Source organism: Paralichthys olivaceus, chromosome 13 (assembly GCF_024713975.1).
Source record: "Paralichthys olivaceus isolate ysfri-2021 chromosome 13, ASM2471397v2, whole genome shotgun sequence".
NCBI lineage: Eukaryota > Metazoa > Chordata > Actinopteri > Pleuronectiformes > Paralichthyidae > Paralichthys > Paralichthys olivaceus.
Window position 1 is genome coordinate 8,677,759 of NC_091105.1, and position 17,888 is coordinate 8,695,646.

The 17,888-nt window shown below is 42.2% G+C and overlaps 2 protein-coding genes across 3 annotated transcripts; both read left to right on the top strand.

Annotated features, from left to right (window-relative positions):
• Positions 1-982: 982 nt before the first annotated feature.
• On the top strand, positions 983-13,045 carry arhgef5 (Rho guanine nucleotide exchange factor (GEF) 5). Of its 2 annotated transcripts, none has more exons than XM_020092890.2 (15): positions 983-1,523; positions 2,074-5,799; positions 6,414-6,459; positions 6,865-6,914; positions 7,642-8,012; positions 8,570-8,730; positions 9,338-9,490; positions 9,706-9,835; positions 9,938-10,012; positions 10,108-10,197; positions 10,805-10,947; positions 11,400-11,543; positions 11,641-11,711; positions 12,195-12,299; positions 12,421-13,045. In XM_020092890.2, the coding sequence occupies exons 2-15, from the start codon at positions 2,094-2,096 to the stop codon at positions 12,561-12,563; spliced, it is 5,388 nt and encodes a 1,795-aa protein (XP_019948449.1). In that variant the 5' UTR covers positions 983-1,523; positions 2,074-2,093; the 3' UTR covers positions 12,564-13,045. The 2 variants fall into 2 exon arrangements, with proteins under 2 accessions (XP_019948449.1, XP_019948450.1); XM_020092891.2 differs by having other exon boundaries at positions 2,074-5,103.
• A 130-nt stretch (positions 13,046-13,175) lies between these two features.
• LOC109633346 (gamma-aminobutyric acid receptor-associated protein-like 1) lies at positions 13,176-17,772 on the top strand. The gene is made up of 5 exons (XM_020093139.2): positions 13,176-13,613; positions 15,265-15,354; positions 15,614-15,692; positions 16,321-16,439; positions 17,278-17,772. Exons 1-5 carry the CDS (start codon positions 13,602-13,604, stop codon positions 17,341-17,343), a joined length of 366 nt encoding a protein of 121 aa, XP_019948698.1. The 5' UTR covers positions 13,176-13,601; the 3' UTR covers positions 17,344-17,772.
• Positions 17,773-17,888: the final 116 nt, after the last annotated feature.

A 17,888-nucleotide genomic window follows, 5' to 3' on the forward strand; every position in this document is an offset into this window, starting at 1 on the left:
CATTTTACATTCACATGATATGAGAAAAAACAAATTCTGAGGATATTTATTAAGTACACACATGCAAACAGAGGCAGTACAGAAATAATCCAAAACTACATCAACATTTTGTTTGAACATTTTAACCCCTTTTTTAGCCTCTTAGTCACAGGACAATTAAATGCCGATCTAGACAATTCAGTGAATTCAATGTATCTACTTAACTGAAATTTGTGCAATTTCTGTTAAGTGCAACAATATTATATTTGCAGGAAAGGACAGGAATCAATACATTCAATGCTTTTCAAAAGATTAGATCATGCCTACTGTGACCATGGACAGGGTGCAGCCCTGCCAAATGATAAGAGGATAAAGTTAACTGATGACACTGACATTAAACATCACAAGGGTAGAATTTATTGGGTTTTATTGTTTTATTAGTCTCTGTTTTCAGTAAGTGTATCTAACAAACTGGCAAGATGAGATTTACATTTGTAAAACACTTTAACATAAATTATACACTTTATTTGAACAATTCTTAACTTATCTTACTTATTTAATTTATAAAGGCCCCCATCAAAATTCAAACAGACAGCATGTTGATAAAGTGTAAAGTATTTCTAATTAAAGGCCCCAAAAGAAAGGAAGCAACTTAAGTGATCAAAGTTAGAGCTTTATGTCTTTATTCAGTTTTGAGATCTATGGTGTGAAATCCTCTCAGGTCTCCTCAGTTCAACATAGTTAAGTAAATCACCACTGTACGCTAATGTCCCTCCCACCCTCTCCTCTTCTGTGTTGCTTTATCTTGGTTTGTGTTTTCCTTTCTTTCCCCTCTTCACTACCTATCAAGGGACATGCTGAAGTTTCATAGGCCTCCGCAGTGAGCTCTCACTCCTCACTCTCTTCCTCCCCTCCCCCACACCCTTCTTGCCTTTGACTCACCTGGCTACTCCATATCAACCAATCGTTGCTCCAAGACAGACACACCAAGGAAATGCACTTCCTGTATTTCAGCAGAGAAGAGTAGGGCAGAAGAAAGGAGAGAGTTGCGTACTTTGTTTTTCTTTTCCTTTTTTCTTTGCCAGAGGGGTGCACACAGGCAGTACTTAGAGGGTTGGGGAAAAGTATGTGTTAGTGGACAGATTCAGGAGACTTTTGATGGATTTAAGCAAGAGCTTTACTTTCAGCAACACAGACTGAGAGGACAAGACAGAGAGAGGGAGGGGAGAGAAAAGTGTCAATCTGTTGAGACTTGTTTGGGAATTTGGAGAAGGGGAGGTGGAGAGAGACAGAGAGCCAGCAAGAAGGAAAAGCAAGGAGAGCTCAGGCGTAAACACTTACCTTTTCACAAGACTTTATTAAGTGAGAGGAGGGAAAAGAAACAATACATTTCTGACTCATCTGGACAAAAGGAAGCCGTGTGTTAGGACATCTAGACAATGTGAATACATGGAACAATTTCTTATGTGTTCTGCAACCCAATGCTTTTGAGCTGAGCTGGACCGGAGGGGGGAGATTGGATCTCCCCAGGACGGCACATTCAGGTGAGTCAATCGCTTTAGTAGGTTTTCATGGATCTCAGGTGAGCACTTCTGTAGATTTCTTCCAGTCTGGATGCACATTCGGATCAGGCTTAGTTGTGGTTTACATGTTACATACCTTGCCTATGTGTCACAGGCCCTCGTTTTCTGAAGGGCTTCATTCTGGTATGTTGTACTTTGCAGGTCTGTGTTGCATTCTTTAAGAACTGTAAGAGAGTGTTGCCTTTTCTCTCGCCTGCTTCTTCCTATTTTACTTTAAAATTACTCTACAATTAGATTCAGGCCTCAGGTAAGATATAGCATGGGAATACAATCATTAGTTATCTAGTGTTTTTGACATACGAAAATAACGAAGTTAACAGCTGAATTGTTGTAGAGTCGTAGCTTTTTAGAAGTAGCAGCAACATTAGTGTAATACAAAGACAGTTCATTTTCACCTCAATTAACACAATTTGGATTGTTTTCAGAGCCTTCTGCTTTCATTCAATTTGACCTGTATGTCAGTGGTTTGTCCTTGAAAGTGTGTTGATTGTTACTGCCTCATTTCTTCTAGGTTCTCCATATTGTGCTACAATGGGGACCAAAAGGCCCAGCTGCACCCTCTTTGACACTTTATCTAACATAAACATGTCTGACCGCAAGCTTCAGCCAGGTGGAAAAATCTCCCGGGATCCAAGTCCCAGACCAGCGAAAACTGCCCAGTCAGAGCGAGACCGAGACAGCAACCGAGAGGAAGACCAGAGGAGGGAAATAGAAATGGAGAAAACAAGAGACAAAGCAAGATACAAAGACGTAGACCCACGAGGGAGACACTATGAAAAATCGCCTGTGTCCAGGACGAGAGAGGGAGAAAAAGAGTGGAGGGAGAGAGAAAGGAGGCAAGCAGACGACAGGAGCAAAAATGGAAGGCCACAGTCAAATCTAGAGTGGGACACTGAGAGAGAGGTGGAGAAGGGGAGGAAAGGCGACACATTTCCCAGAATGAGAAAAAGCAGTGCAGAACGTTACAGAAGAATGATGTTTACCCCTGAGATTGATGAAGAGATAGGAGAAAATAGGCCAAGAGAAAGGCCGAAGCAAAGGGACGCAGTCGACTGGGAGAGAGAGAAAATGAAGACATGGCAGAGAGAGCAGTACAGAGAGAGAGAAAGAGATGAGATACAAAGCAGGGCAAAGGACGAGGGGAGAAAAAGTGGAGGGAGACCGGTGGAAGACGAGCAATTGCGACAGAGGGAAAGATATGAGGGAAAGATATCTGATGCTGGTTTTCAAGACAGGGGGAGAGAGGTGGGAGATTTGAGGGACAGAAGAGAGAGAGATGTTGCGAGGAAGAGAGAGAAACCGCGGCCTAACATGGGAGAAAAGCAGGTCAGGTTGAGCTCGCCGCAAAGACGAAGAGACAGAGAGATCCACTCAAACAGGAAGGAGAGGGAAGAGAGGCAGAGAAGAGACAGAAGGAGAGACACCAAAAGTGAAGGGGACAGCGATGAGAGAGAGTCGAGAAGTGAAAAGGTGAGGGACAGAGAGAGAGAGGAGTTTATATATCAACACAGCAGAAGCGAGGGGGACAACAAGGGCAAAAGATCGAGGGAGAGAGATCCAAATAGGCAAGGATACAGAGAGGACGACATGCAGAGGGACGGAGAGCGAGAGGGGGATAGATCCAGGCGGAGGGCAGGGGAGAAAGATAGGGAGAGGTACAGAGAGGTTGACAGGAGAGCAGCAAAGGAGGGAGAGAGATGGAGGGAAAGTGGGAGGGACTTGAAAGAGGATAGAGCACGGCCAAAAGAAAGAATAGAGGATGACAGATACAAACAGATGAGAGACAGAGAAAGAAAGGACAGAGACACAGAGCGTAGGTGGGATGATACAGCAGGAAGAAGCAAAAGCAAGGTGGCACCTCAGGTGCCGCCACGATCACAGAGCAGTGGAGAGTGGAGCAGTGACATGGACAACGAGGCGAGATACAGAAAAGGTAGAGACAGATATGAAGAAAGGGAACCGGGGCGAGAGAGCACCGCTGAGAGCAAGAGAGATGTAGAAGAAGCAAGGGATCCAGAGAGAGCTGCTGAAAGAAGTCAAAGGGAGCAAAAGAGTCGTGAGAGAAAAGAGAGAGAGAGGAGAGAGGGGGCAGGCAGCTTGTTAGAGCAGAGGAGGATGTGGTTAGAGCCACAGAGGGGTAAGAATATTAAAGAAGAGTTTGTAGACAGAGAGACACAGACCAGATGGAAAGAAGAAGAGAGGACTATGGTGTCACAGGCAGAGCGGGGAGGAGAGATGCAACAAGTCAAAGAGGAACCAGATGAGAGGGACCAGGACCAAAGCAGTCACAAAGAGAGACATGCAGAGAGAGATGAGAACAGCAGAAACATGGAGAGGGAGGCTGAGGGTGTGAGTGTAGATGGAGAGGAGGTCTGGAGAGAAACTGATAAAGGAGGAAAGGAATATCTTTCTGACAGCAGTGGTGGAATAGAGGGAGGCTGGAAGAGGGATGCGGAGAACACGACAGATAGCACAGAGGATAGTGACAGGGAGGAAGAGGGCGGGCGCGACTATTTGGTCCATTCCGAGAAAGGAGGAGGAAGTGAATCAGGATGGAGGCAAGAGAGAGACAGCATGCTGTCAGTAGAGGACGGCTTCGTGACGGTGTCCAGCGGTGGAGACGAGGAGGATGAGAGGGAGGAAGATGAGAACGAGGAGTTTAAGGACTGTCAGGAGTTCTGGGGAGGTGGAGTCGAATACGAAGGCTCCCTACCTGTTGGCTTCAAGGGCCTTGAGGGAGACAAGGAGAAGGTAGGAGAACGGATAATGAGGAAGGAGGAAGCAGCTGATGAGGAGGAACAAGGGAGGGAGAACCAGTCAAAGTATGTCTTCTGTGTGATTGGGCAAACTTTACCGCGGTCAAAACCTGGTGACACGTCATCGTCAGAAGTTGAAGAAATGGGAGTTGTTGAAATAGAAAAGTGTCATCACCACAGCGATGATGTCACACAGCAATATCAGGGAATGGAAGTGAGGTACAGGTCATCTTCAGGGCTTCAAGACTCAGAGGCTGAAGAGGAAATGAGGAGCAAAGTGGAGAACCCATATGATGAAATAGGGCAGATTAAAAGAGACTCACGAACTGAAAAACTCCTTGTAGAGTGGAGAGAGAAATATAAAGTACCAGTCGAAAGACAAAGGGAGCAACTTTCTCCGACTAATCCCTACGCTGATGTTTTCCCTCAGGCCAATTTTGAACAAATTCAACCCATCTTGGATGGAATAAAGACGGGAGCAATGAGTCCAGAAGAGGTTGAGGCCATTCGCATCCGAATGAGTGGGGCATGGAGCATGTCCGAGGAGCCAAAGCGGCACTCGCAAGCCCCCCACCTCAAATGGGCCAAAAATGTGGTTCACGAGATCCTGGGACAGTCAGAAGAGCAGGTTGTGGATGAACCAAACCCAGAGAAACGAGGAGACCAAATGCTCAACCAGTCTGAGCAGGACGGGCAGCAGGAAGAGGGACGGATTCCCGTTGATAAGATGTCAACGAATGAAGAGCTGGAGGAGGGAGAGCCGTTGGAAATGGAGGGATTGAGAGGTATGGGGCAGAGCCAAGCTGACATGCATTCTGACACTGTTATGCGTTGTGACAGTGACACACCCACACACACTCACGCCGACACACAGTTAGACACAGAAGGGATAGAGCATGACAATACGGAAAAAGAGACTGAGCCCTCTGGTCACCTTCAGCTAGAAAAGGCAGATGTAGAGGTGAAAATTACTCAAGAGGGAGAGGAGAAGGTTATGCTATCAGAGGCAGAGAAAGAAGAACGCAGAGAGAAGGAAGTGGAGATGTATTTATCTGTGAGCAACACTCTGTATAAGCCTAGCAGCTGCCCCATTCTTAATTATGAATCTGACTCTGACCTCCTCGTCCCCTCCAGAGAGGGTAAGAGCCAGGAGGAGTTAGAGAGAGAGGGTGCAAGTGAAGAAGAGAGGCAGGGAGGTGAGCCTGAGGAACGGGGTACTGCAGTGCTGGCGGGAGGGACGAGAGTAGGAGAAGAAATGGATGTGGACAGCAGAGAGGGAGAGGTGGTGGCAGAGAAGAAAATAGGAGGGACTCTGAGGAGCACTTGCAGTTTCCGAGACTTGGGTCCTGAGGCTCGGATACGAAGGAGGGGGATCCGTAAAACCACTGAGCGAAGAAAAAGAGAGCTTGTAGAAGAGGAAGAAGAGGAAGAAGAGGAAGGTGTTGGAAGGGATCGCAGAACCAGAATATTCTCGACAACAGGTAAAGACAGAGGATTGAGGATGAAAATCAAATTCATTGGCTCAAATCAATCATGTCAAAGAGGCACATAATTACCTCACCTCTCCTCACTTTTAGGTCCTATCTATGTTTTCACCAATCAGCATCTGCAGAGTATTTGATTCATTTGATCAGATTGACATGTTTCAAACCCACAGAGGAAACCCCCAAGAGATACCTTGCAGACTGAGAGTTTTCTTTATCGTTCTGTCGTTTCATCAATCACGGAACCAGTTATCTAGGGCTTGTAGACGTTGTCAGCACGCTGCTCTGAGGTCATCACACTGCCTTTAAACTGGAATCTGCGTCACAGTGTTTTGGTTGCAGATGGTGGGTGGAGATCAGTGAAGGTGGAGAGTGAATGAGCTAAAAGGCTCAGGTTGATCATACTTTGAGACACAACACAAGAAGATCTGGAAACACACTTATCTCTCTCATTGTGCTTTTTGTTATTTATGTAATTTATTTATATATTTATTCATATTTTATTTTTGATTCATTCGGAGTGTTTCTGTGGTTAATAGTAAATCAGTGCCTAGGAATAAGAGGAATGCTGTTTTATAACGAGTCAACAAAAGGATACTTCTACATTTCAGATGACGAGGATGATCGGAGTAAAAGCTGGGGAGAAGTGGAGCTGAGGTGAATAAAACAAGCGCACACAGCAACACATGTTTTTTTTACGACTTGCAATGTTTTACCTACACTTGTGTTGCTTTTCTTTTGTGATGATTGTGAAGCGGTTTTGGCTCAGCTAATGTTTTTTTTCGAAACGTGACTTTTCTTAATGTTTAATGACAGCTGTGCCCAGAACCTATCCACTTCTTTCTCTTATTTAAATTCAGATTTTGTTTGCTTGACATCACAAACTGTCAGGGTTTAGCACTAAGAGGGACACTGCTGTAGTTCTGTTGCATCAGGAAGGTCCTGTCCTGCACCTTTAAAACTAATGTTCCACTCTAAAAAGCAGATTAATCACTTTCATTCTTTTAACTCATGCTCGACGGTTATAAAAACTGCTGTTGGGATTCTTTCTTTGCTCTGCAGGAATGTTTTGGACACAATTGACAGACGGAAAAGGAATTCCAGGTTTTTCAGTGAGTATCTAAGTTCCTATTTTATTTTTGCCTAATTGACGTCATTCACATTAAAATTAGTATATAAACTCTCAAGGGACAATTCAAACATCTTTCATTTTTCACTTTCAGAGTTTTGTTTTCAGAACAGAGCTTGAGGTTGCTTATAGGAAAGGGCTGCGTAGGCAATAGTGACGTCATTCAGATCATATCTCTTGTGTCTGTGGCCAGGTTAAGCATGAGATGTCTTGAGCATTTCCCTTCAATGAGTGTGATTCATATCCTGTTTATTGCAGCCTCATTAACCGTTTATCTCTAAACAGAAACATGTTGGCTGTTGAATGTAGATGAAATACATAAATCAAATTAAGTAGTGTTTACTGTTTGCTCATACTAGTTAAACTTATGTTTAAAACTGAGCTAAATCTAAAATGGCAGCCGTTCTCTCTGGCTCTGAATGATATTGCGTATGTGCTGTATTGAGCATGTGTGAGTCTGTGCAAGTCACAGACAGGTTTCTGCAAGTATCTCCTAACTTGAAGGGAAAACAGCTGCTGCAGTTACTTTGCATTCCGACAAGTATGTGTAAAAGGAATGTCAAATGCAAACAACTCCTCTTGGTTAACAGTGTTCCTCTCTCCGTTTCTCTTCTTTTCTATGCTCCCTGTATTTTTCAACCTTCATTTTTCTCTCTCTCTCTCTTCTCTCTGTGTCTTTCCATCTGTTTCACCCCCTCTCCTCCTCCCAGATGCTGCCCAGCTCTACCAGCAGTACAGCGAGGCGGCACAGAACTTTGAGATCCTGCGTCAGGCTCGCTCTGATGTCCTGTCGGTTTGCGAGGACAACACCTCCTCTCCTGCTCCGTCGCCTCCTCCTGCCCGCAGACCTCTACCTCCCCTACCGCCTGTCCCACACCCTCACTCCTTGTCCCACACGGCCTCCATTACCAGCGTCAAAAGCTTGCCTCTTCCTGAGCCCCCAAGGAGCGAGGGCAGACCTTCCTCTCCTCGTCTATCTATCACACTCACACAGTCATCCACACTGTGGCGGGACCTGCCTGGGGTCAGGAGCAGTGGTCAACTGGATGATCTGTCAGAGGACCAGAGGCGACTGCAGGAGGTATTACATGGTGTTTCTGCACATACTGTATCAGTGTCTTGTCACCACTTGATGGCATACTATTCCTCCAATAGCAAGTTTCTAGGATTTTGTCCCTGAAAACTAAAATTGTGTTTTTAATCTAGTGAAAATATTGAGCAATGTAGGAATATCTCAGTCTGAAGGCACTTGTTGAGGGCTGTTTCAAATCAGCAGATTCTCTACCTTTTAGGCAAATGCAGTGTGTTCATGAATCCACTTATACTAAAATCTCTCAGAATTTTCCGATTGCCAAATCCCAGACTTACCCCCCTCCATAAATACAGTTTTCATTAGCAGAAGGGTGTTTCTTGCCAGATAGTGTGATTGCATCAACATGTTTCTCTGGTACTGTTGGTGTCTGCTCGTAAACTTTAAAAAAAAAGACATGCCAGTGTTGTGAAATAACGCTTGCCTGTTAGTCACATCCTCGTCATAATCTCCCAGCCTCAGAGAACATGAAACTCTTCACTTATTACTGTTTCATTCTGTTTCTCTTTGTGTTAATCTGTTCTATCATTTGTATTTTGCTTTTTCAGGTGAGATTCGAAGTGTTGACCTCGGAAGCCTCCTACTGCCGGAGTTTGGACATTGTTGTTGAACACTTTGTCAAGTCAAAGCAGCTGGGGACACTGTTGACCACGCAAGATAGAAACTGGCTGTTTTCCCGGCTTGCAGATGTTCGAGCCATCAGCCACAGGTCAGAGATAGTTAAGATTTACCTGAGCAACTTCTTGATTGATTTGTGGCATATTTTCTTTTTCATTTGTACTATACCTGTCTGACAAAATTACTCATATGAGACATGAATACGTGATTGTTATGAAATTTTCATAGACACTGTCTCTTGTCCTCTCTGGGGCATAGTGCAACAGGCTGTTGTGTTTGGGAAGTACAAGAGCTTGGCGAAGGTCAAAGCCTTCACTCCCTAGACATCGCAGATATGAAACTGCGTAAGCAGGCAATACTGTCTCCATAACTAGAAAATACATTTGATGTTTAGGAACAAGCACACCCATAGATTAAATGATCTGTTGGGGTTTAAAGTGTGGAAAGCAGACTTCAGAATATGAGAGAGCATCATGCACAAATGTTGTATGGATGAATTCTGATTTTCTCCTTGGCCAAGCTTCAATAAATATTTCAGCATAAGACATAAAAGGGCTCCTGAAGGCTTTCTTCACTGATGAGTTGACCATTGATCAGCAGATTTTCCACAACAGTGATAATCATGTTTGTGCAAATACAGCATCACACATCAGTGGGAGAAATCAACATAACAATGATCTTTGTGGGTTTTGTTTCAGTTTTTTGTCAAAGCTGGAGGAGCGTGTGGAAACGGACATCGTTCACTTCACGGTGTGTGATATCATCGCTCGGCACTGTCAGCGCTTCAAAATGGTTTATGTGCCATACCTCACCAACCAGTCCTATCAGGATGCCACCTACCAGAGACTCATGTAAGCCACCCAGTCAAGCTTTTGTGTTGTTTTTATTGGATCGGTTTTTGTTCGAGACTCGGAAATAGATCCAGTAAAAACCACAGCAGGACCATATGCTCTCCCTAAAAATAACACTCACCACATTTCCAGCAGTGAATGTGATTTCCAATTCTTGAAAACTTCAGCTATTCTCTTTATTATCTCAATGCATTCAAAATCTGTCTTTCTTGCAGGAATGAGAATCAAGGTTTCAAGCGGATTGTGGAGAAACTCGAGAAGAGTCCAGTTTGTCAGAGACTTCCTCTTCGCTCTTTCCTCGTCCTTCCTTTCCAACGGATCACAAGAATAAAGCTGCTGGTCCAGGTGTGTGAGTGTGTGTGTGTATGCTCTCTGACATGGCTGATGGTCTCACAACAGTCCTGTACCTTTTTACCTAACCTTGACACACTCACTTCTTCTGTGCAGAACATTGTGAAGAGAACTACTCCAGGTACAACGGAGGTGACACAGGCTATCAAAGCGATGAAACTTCTGGAGAAGGTACAACAGGAGCCTCTTTTACACTGAGAAATGTTCTTTTTTTTGGGGTTCTTAGGTGACAAATCTGTTTGTCTTTCATTCTCTGTCTCTTTTAGTTGATTCAAGAGAGTAATGACAGCATCTCCCAGATGAAAAACATCGAGTCACTGGTCACTCTTAGTGCTAAGGTGGACTTTGAATGTAGGGTAAGTAGTAGTATTAATAATAATAATAATAATACTACATGGTTGAAACAGGATTAAGATATTTCAGGAAAAACAGAGAATAAAATAATACAGTGATAAAATATCAAAATGGAATTTTAAAACAATAAAATCAAATAACAAACATTATTATATTAATAAAGTAAATATTAGCTCAGATAAATGGGGTCACACAATGATGATAAATTCTTCTTCTCTGTGTATCATGTATCAAGACATTGGGCCACATGTTCCAGCACTAAAGAGTAAATTCTATGGGTGTTTTCAGTGTTTTTTATAGAAGCTACAACTAAAGAAATCATTTCACAAAATGATCTTAACTCAAGCACTTTCTTGAGTTTTATGAGTTTCTCTTCCATTAGGGTCTTCATCAGGAGATGTAGTAAACTTAGCTTGAAGAAGGTTCAGTGGTGGTCACATGATCCATAGTCATGTGATAATAGGCAGTCAGATGTGAAGCTGAGCATGAGATGGTCCAGAAAAGTTAAAGATAATTTAGTCAAACTGTTATTTTCATGATGAAAATGTCATCTTTCACACTGCCGCTCTCTGTTGTTGAACTGTTTGTGTGTGTGTGTGTGTGCCACAGACTCTTCCCCTGATCAGTCAGTCTCGGAGGTTGGTGCGGGAAGGTGTGGTTACTGAGCTGATGGATTTCTCCCTAAAAGACACAGAGAGGAACATTCACATGCACCTATTCAACGACTACTTGCTGATTTCACTACAAAAAGAGTGAGTCAACACACATGTTCTTTTGTAATGTTAGAATAATCCATCCTCGGGCAGAGTGTTTTAAATATCCATATCAATTGATGTCAATGATTATCACAATAAATGTGCCATTATTATTTATTTAAAGTTTGAAGACTGATTGAAGGTTGTGGTTTCTTCATGAGCAGAGAATGACAATCACTTGATAAACAAATCTGATAATAATGTGTAAAACCTCCTCACTGTGCTCAAGCAATGCATAAGCATTAAATTGATATATATGAAAACTCTGTTATATTGATATATACTGATGGAAATTATATTGCGATTATTATTGATGGATTGTTTAATTGCCCAGCCCTAAACCACCCGTCACTGGCATGTCCCTGAAGTCTTTTATTGTCCCTTCTGTCCCTTCTGTCCCTTCCACCATCTCATGTCTCTCCTGTTCTTTCACTATCTTTTCTTTCCAGAGGGGGAAGATTCACTGTAATCGACCACTCCCCTGTATCAGAGCTGCGTGCAGAGAACTGTCGTGTCAAGCTTCACTCTTTACAGAAAAACCTGTTCCGGCTGCACATGTTGCACAAATCCCTGCTGCTAAGGACTGACACACAGTAAGAGAGTGAGATAGCTGCAGGGAATGTCTGTATTCACAAAAGTAGAAAAAGAGACAGATGATATATTCCTCTTTGTCTTGTCTTTTTCCTTCAGGAGTGATAAGCTACGTTGGATATCTGCTCTTTCCCGGCCACATCCTGAAATAGATTTTTCTGCAGCTCAAGGTAAAAATTTCATCATGATGTCTGAAAATGTTAATGTCAGACAGTATTTGTGGTTCACCAGGTGAGAAACTGAAGATACTGTAAAACCCCAATTAGATCATATTGTAAAGTAGACATGACTGGGCAGGTGAAGACATTTGTCAGCTTTTGTTGTAGATGCGTGTTGGAGATATAAAGACTTTCTGAAAGCTACAAAATCCCCCACCTGTAAACAAACTAGTGCCAAAAGGGAGGTAAACCTATGATCTAACCAACTTAGATTAAACTTCGATTTTCTAACGTTCAGTTAGACTGGGACAGATTTGGGTGGTCAAAGTCGCTGTGACCTCACAAAACGTTTATATTTTGCCTTGTGCATGCAATATCATATGAACACCTAGAGGGCAGGTTATCAAGGCTATCAGAGGCATTGTAGAATTTGTTGTGGTGACGTATTTACCTTTAGACTGTATGTTTGATCACATTTTTCTTCTCTCTGTGCAGATTTTCCACAGATGCAGTGCATTCGAGCATTTGTTGGGCAGCAGCCTGATGAGCTGTCCTTAGAAAAAGCAGAGGTCATTCTAGTTCACCAACAAAGCAGCGACCGTAAGTTCATCACTTGACCTTTGTCATAATTCTCCTGTATCTAATTTGGGATTATTGCACAGAATCACCTAGGTCACAGAAGCATTAAAGTCTTTTATGTTGCATTCTTTCTTTTTTACAGATTGGGTAGAGGGGACCCGACTGTCTGACCGACATCATGGATGGGTGCCCGAGTCCCATTTGGAAACCATAACCAACTCTAGAGTCCGACAGCGCAACCTGTCAGATGCGCTCAAACTTACAACTGCCACAGCTGCTGTTTGAGTGGCATGGTGAGAGTTGGACCAAACAGTGGGACGTCCTGGATGAGACTATTTGTAAAGAATAAGATGCGGCTGTCAGTTCCAAGCTGCTGGAAAATGGACAATGGACATTCAGAGAACTACATAGGAATGGAATGCATCTCGATGTAGCATCGCCTGTTTCACTCTGTGGAAAACCAAATATTTTGACGTAGAGCAATGCATGAACTGCTGCCGGAGGGACATTAAAAGTGTTATTACTGTATTAAAGGTTGTCTACGCCACAAACAACATTGTGTGTATGTTGCAACACATCAACGGACAGGTGATTTTTAGAATTAATTGTGAAAAATGTATATGAATCTAATAGATGATTTTATGATGCGTGTCCAGAACAAATGTGGCCCCTGCACGCAGGAAAGAGCTGTTGGAAATCATGCAACAAGTCAAAGCTGCACAGGACATTTCAGTAAAGTCAGAAATAAAAATCTCTTTTGAACACGATTCTGCTTTTGCCTGTTTTGATCCAGCAGTTTGTGCATTAGCAGGAACGGTGCACGTTCACAGCGAGTTGCATGTGATCGCGGGCATGCGGCCGCAGGAGTTGTTTACAGAACAAAGTGAACCGTACACAGAAGCACGCGCGCGCAGAACACGTAGCCTGGATGAGGCGCGGCCGAGGGGCGTGACCCTGCGGCGACCTGGTCCAGTTTCCAACGCCAGCCATTGGTTGAAAGAGCTTGAGAGAACACTCCGGCTCAGCCAATGAACGCGCTGCCAGCTCAGTGGTTCCTCCTCCTGAATCGCCGGACTCAGCTGTCAATCTTCACGCTCGCAGCGGATTGGTCGAGGATGTGGTGGGCGGGCCTCGCTGCGTTTGTTGTTGTTGAGCAGAACAACAGCAGCAGGAGACATCTTTGAAACAGACAGAATCTCCTCGTTATGTCCGAACTCTGAGTTTGTTCGTCCAGGATTTTGCTTTTTGAGACAGTCAACAACACGAGGGGTCGGTGCTCCACATCTGCATTCGTCCTATTTTCCGCGGAATCCATTTAATTGCATGTCTTTCAAGGTATGTGGGCATTAGCTTCATCGGTTACCAGGAGCGTCTTGTGGCCGAATTCGTATATATTTCTAACAAACCAGCCCCCCCCCCGATGTGTTGTGTTACGTGTGTGGAAGATGTGGGTGCACGTGTTTGTGTTGTTGGTTTGTTTGTGTTAAGATAAATCCCAGAATGAAAGCAGGCTAACTGACCCCAGTGCTGCTGCAGCTAAACGGTGACGTGGCCTCACTCGACGATGGCCTCAAACACAACAACACCGTGTCATCGTGACCACAGCAGCCCGATTAAAACACCGTGTCCGCCGCCAGAGACTGACCAGTGACCGTGAAGGGATATAGTGTGGATGTGTTCTCTGTATCGTTAGCTTCATTGTCAGATGTTGTTTACTCCTCTCAGAGCGAGGAGTAAACAGTGTCACGTTGCTGAACTCACGTCACAAACAGGATGATTCTGGGCTTCTTCTGATATGAGAGGATTTGTATCGGTGCTAGTTCTGCTCATGTTGATCACATGTTTGACAGCATGGCATGAATATAATGGTGTTTTACATATAATGTTCATGTAAATCTATGTCTCTATACATGTAACACCTATATTTTCCTGAAAGTAAATTGAGAATGTATTAATTGAAGAAGAATATAAAAAAAATGACTCACTGTGACATATCTTCAAAAAATCAGAAAAAATTGGAAGCAGAAAATTTTATTTACTTGCAAACTGAACCAATTCTTTAATCATCAAAACATTTCCTGATGATTGGTTAATCAAGTAATCCACTACTAAGTGTTTACTAGATGTGTTGAACCGAAAATGCCTCAAGGTCTTTATTTACAATGAGAGATGAATCTAGTGGTAAATCAACAGTATATATTAATAATAGATTAAAGGTCCAGTGTTTAGGATTTAGGGGAGGAATCTCTAGGCAGGAATTTCATTTAATATTTATAACTATGTTTCCATTAATATATGATCACGTAAAACCAAGAACTGTTGAATGTTGGTTGCTTTAGAATGAGCCTTTTATATCCACATTGTGAGTGGATCCATGCCATGTTGAACTGCCATGTTTTTTACAGTAGTTAGGAATAGACAAACCAAGCACTGGCTTTAGAAAGGGGCTTTTGTGTTTTTACATATCTTGAAGGCCACCACAGGCTCTCCTGTAGACTTGGAAAGGAGGAGTGAGGTGAGGGGCATTTGTTTGGTTGCAATATGGAACTTGAATGTCTCTCAATCCTACACACTGAAACAATCTTGTATAACCAATTAAAAAGAGACAGCATTTGAAAAAATGTAGATTATTCATGGAATTATTGTCAAAATCCTGCATTTTTAAAGAACCCATTTTAATTTGTAACCCTGCTACTGTGACTGAATAAAACCCAACATATAAGAGTAGCAACTCAATACATCAATGCAAAAATGCAGCATTAATGCAAAATTGTCTAATATTACTCAGACTCTACACTTGAAAACACTTAAAACACTCGATTAAAAGACATCTGCGTCTCATTTAGTCACAAACTGATGTGCTCTGTCAGTACCGATTGTTGACTGAATGCAGTGCTTGGTGAAGTCAGCCTCTTTCTCCTTTGTCTGTTGGTAAATAATTCTCTTGTGAGGAGCTTGATGTGACCTTGTGTTGCCTTGTTTTCAGATGGGCAGTCAGTACCAGCGCTCAGTACCACTAGAGGTGAGGAGAGCAGAGGGAGAGAGAGTTCGAGCCAAACACCCTGACAAGATCCCAGTGAGTGTGACCGCTGGCTTATTTTGTATTAGCATACATTTACTGTTAGCCACCTTCAATCAATTAAACTGGGGTAGAAATGTATGTTTGAATTTTTTTTAATGCCAGTTCTGCCAATCAAAGACCAGATCTATTATTTACGTTCTAATTTATTTTATTCATTTGGAATTTATTGACTGCTGTTTATATTTTTTCACATGAACATAAATTCTCTCCCTGTTAATGATGACTATTTATTCTTGGGTTATTTTTTCACCAGATCATTGTGGAGAGGGCCTCGAGGTCACGAGCCCCTGAACTGGACAAGAAGAAATACCTTGTGCCCTCAGATCTAACAGGTTAAATAAAATAAAATAAAATATATACATATAAATCTATACAGATGCAAAAATCCAAAAACTCCCTCCAATAACATTTATCATCTAGCCACATGTTACAGATTTCCATATCACAAGAAAAACTTGACCTGCCAGAATATCCAGCTTAGTAGAAAAAAATGACCTGTTCAAGCTTCGAACAGCTCAGTCAGGCTCATCGGCCAATGGTGACAAACACATAATCAGTGTTGATCTGGACCCCTTTGACATCATACTGTAAAAATAAACAACCTGCGATGGTGACACAAATCATGCTAGGATTTTCTGCACTGCAGTTTCTTGTTCAGCTGACATATAGACAGATGTGTGCAATAAGATAATATAAGGACGCATGCACCCACGCACGCACACACAATGGTAGCATTTAATCTCATTACATTATAGGTGCATTACTGCCACCCTCTGGTGGTAGTAACATATGACTATGCTATAAGGTCTCAGTAGAAACAGGAAATATATTTTGATGACAGTCACATAAACATAACAAACGTCTTTCTCCTCCTTTCTGAAATGTATCTACTGTTTAAACCTTGCTGACCGTCTCTCACCCTCTCTCTCGCTCCTTCTCTCTCTCTCCTTCCTTTTTTAGTGGGCCAGTTGTGCTTCCTCATCCGTCAGCGTGTGTCTTTGAGACCGGAAGAAGCGCTCTTCTTCTTTGTGAACAACTCCCTTCCCCCATCCAGCTCCCCTCTCTCGGCCGTATATGAGGTGACTTAGCATTGTTTCCCAACAGATACACATTAACAGCAGGTGTAAAAACATATACACGGACATTCGCAGATCAGTGTCCCGCTCTGAAGTGACACATGAGTTGACATATTTTACCCCTCCCTCCAACGCAACAACAACCAAGAATGTTCTAGATAGAATATGTTTGAGTGTTACTTCACTTTTCTTCGAAAAGTCATGCCCATCTGTTTCATTCTGAAAGTGCTATATAAACAGTTGGTTGTGTGGTCATAAAAGAGAAGTTTGCGTGTGTTGAATGTGTTCAAGGATATCAAGTTATAAATCCAGTATGTATTTATATGAGTGGTTTTTATATTAAATGTATTATATTTTGCTTAAATGATAAAAAAAAGTGGTCATATAAATTGCAATTAGTATTATAATTAGAATTGTGGGGTGGGGGTTCATAAATGGTAGACGATATGGTGGTTTAAGGGTTTAGTTTAAGCATAGATTTTAAAATGTGCAAAGCTTAACTGATTCACACTTACCAGCAGCAGCTGGTGTGGAGGGCTGCCCACCTTGATTAGAGGGTGTTTACTTTTTCAAATATATATAAATGTCATGATGAAGAAGGGTCCCAAATTGTTTGTCAGCATTGACCCTTCGAGGTCCAAGACTGCAAATCACTCGATGGAGTTATAAGCCATGTTTAAACCCCAAAATTTAGATTTTATTAATAAATGTGTTAATAAATATGATATGAAAAACAAATGCCAGGCATATATTTAGTTGATTGCTTAAAAACCCCATTTAGCTGCAGTATCTCATGCACTAAATGTTGAATTATGCCTTATTTTCTGCCCTGTTGTTGCAGGAGCACCATGAAGAGGACCTGTTTCTCTACATGACCTACAGTAATGAGAGCGTGTATGGTGCCTGAGGGAGGACAAACTACTGGAGAAAGAGACAGAGAGCCAATGAGAAGATGTGACCGTCTGAGGAATAGAGTTAATGCCATTTGTATTGTTTCACATTACTATTACTCTATTGTATTTAGTTCTTATAATTAACTACAGTACATGGTGGAAGAAAGACATGTTCCTGGTGGACTTAATCATTATCAGTATTTTGGGGTTGGGTGTCATATGTTTTAAAAACTTCAAGTAATGTTGATTTCTGATGTGGCGAAAGAAGCAAGAGGAAGTTTGAAAAAGACAGACAAAAAGCATGTAAAAGGAAATCATTGAAACTATTTTGAGAGCTCTCGTTGTCTTTCTCAGTGACCTGTATTTACTGCAAATAGTATTTTGTTTCTTTTGTAAATTAATGTCAAACTTTTGTGAAAAATAAAGATGAAAATACAAAGAAATCTTTTTTTCTATCATTGTGCATAGACTTATCTGTTTATGTTGTGGTTTTAGATGTCATATTGAAAAATCTGAACTTTTTGTTGGTGCACAAAATATTGATTGGTTTAATTAATGC

Bases quoted from the DNA above. Each gene is read 5' to 3' on its own strand.
- arhgef5 (XM_020092890.2), top strand. From the start codon at position 2,094: ATGGGGACCAAAAGGCCCAGCTGCACCCTCTTTGACACTTTATCTAAC. The intron at 8,013-8,569 runs GTATTACATGGT...TTGCTTTTTCAG, and splicing joins ACCAGAGGCGACTGCAGGAG to GTGAGATTCGAAGTGTTGAC. The intron at 11,712-12,194 runs GTAAAAATTTCA...CTCTCTGTGCAG, and splicing joins AGATTTTTCTGCAGCTCAAG to ATTTTCCACAGATGCAGTGC.
- LOC109633346 (XM_020093139.2), top strand. The intron at 15,355-15,613 runs GTGAGTGTGACC...TTTTTTCACCAG, and splicing joins AACACCCTGACAAGATCCCA to ATCATTGTGGAGAGGGCCTC. The intron at 16,440-17,277 runs GTGACTTAGCAT...CTGTTGTTGCAG, and splicing joins CTCTCTCGGCCGTATATGAG to GAGCACCATGAAGAGGACCT.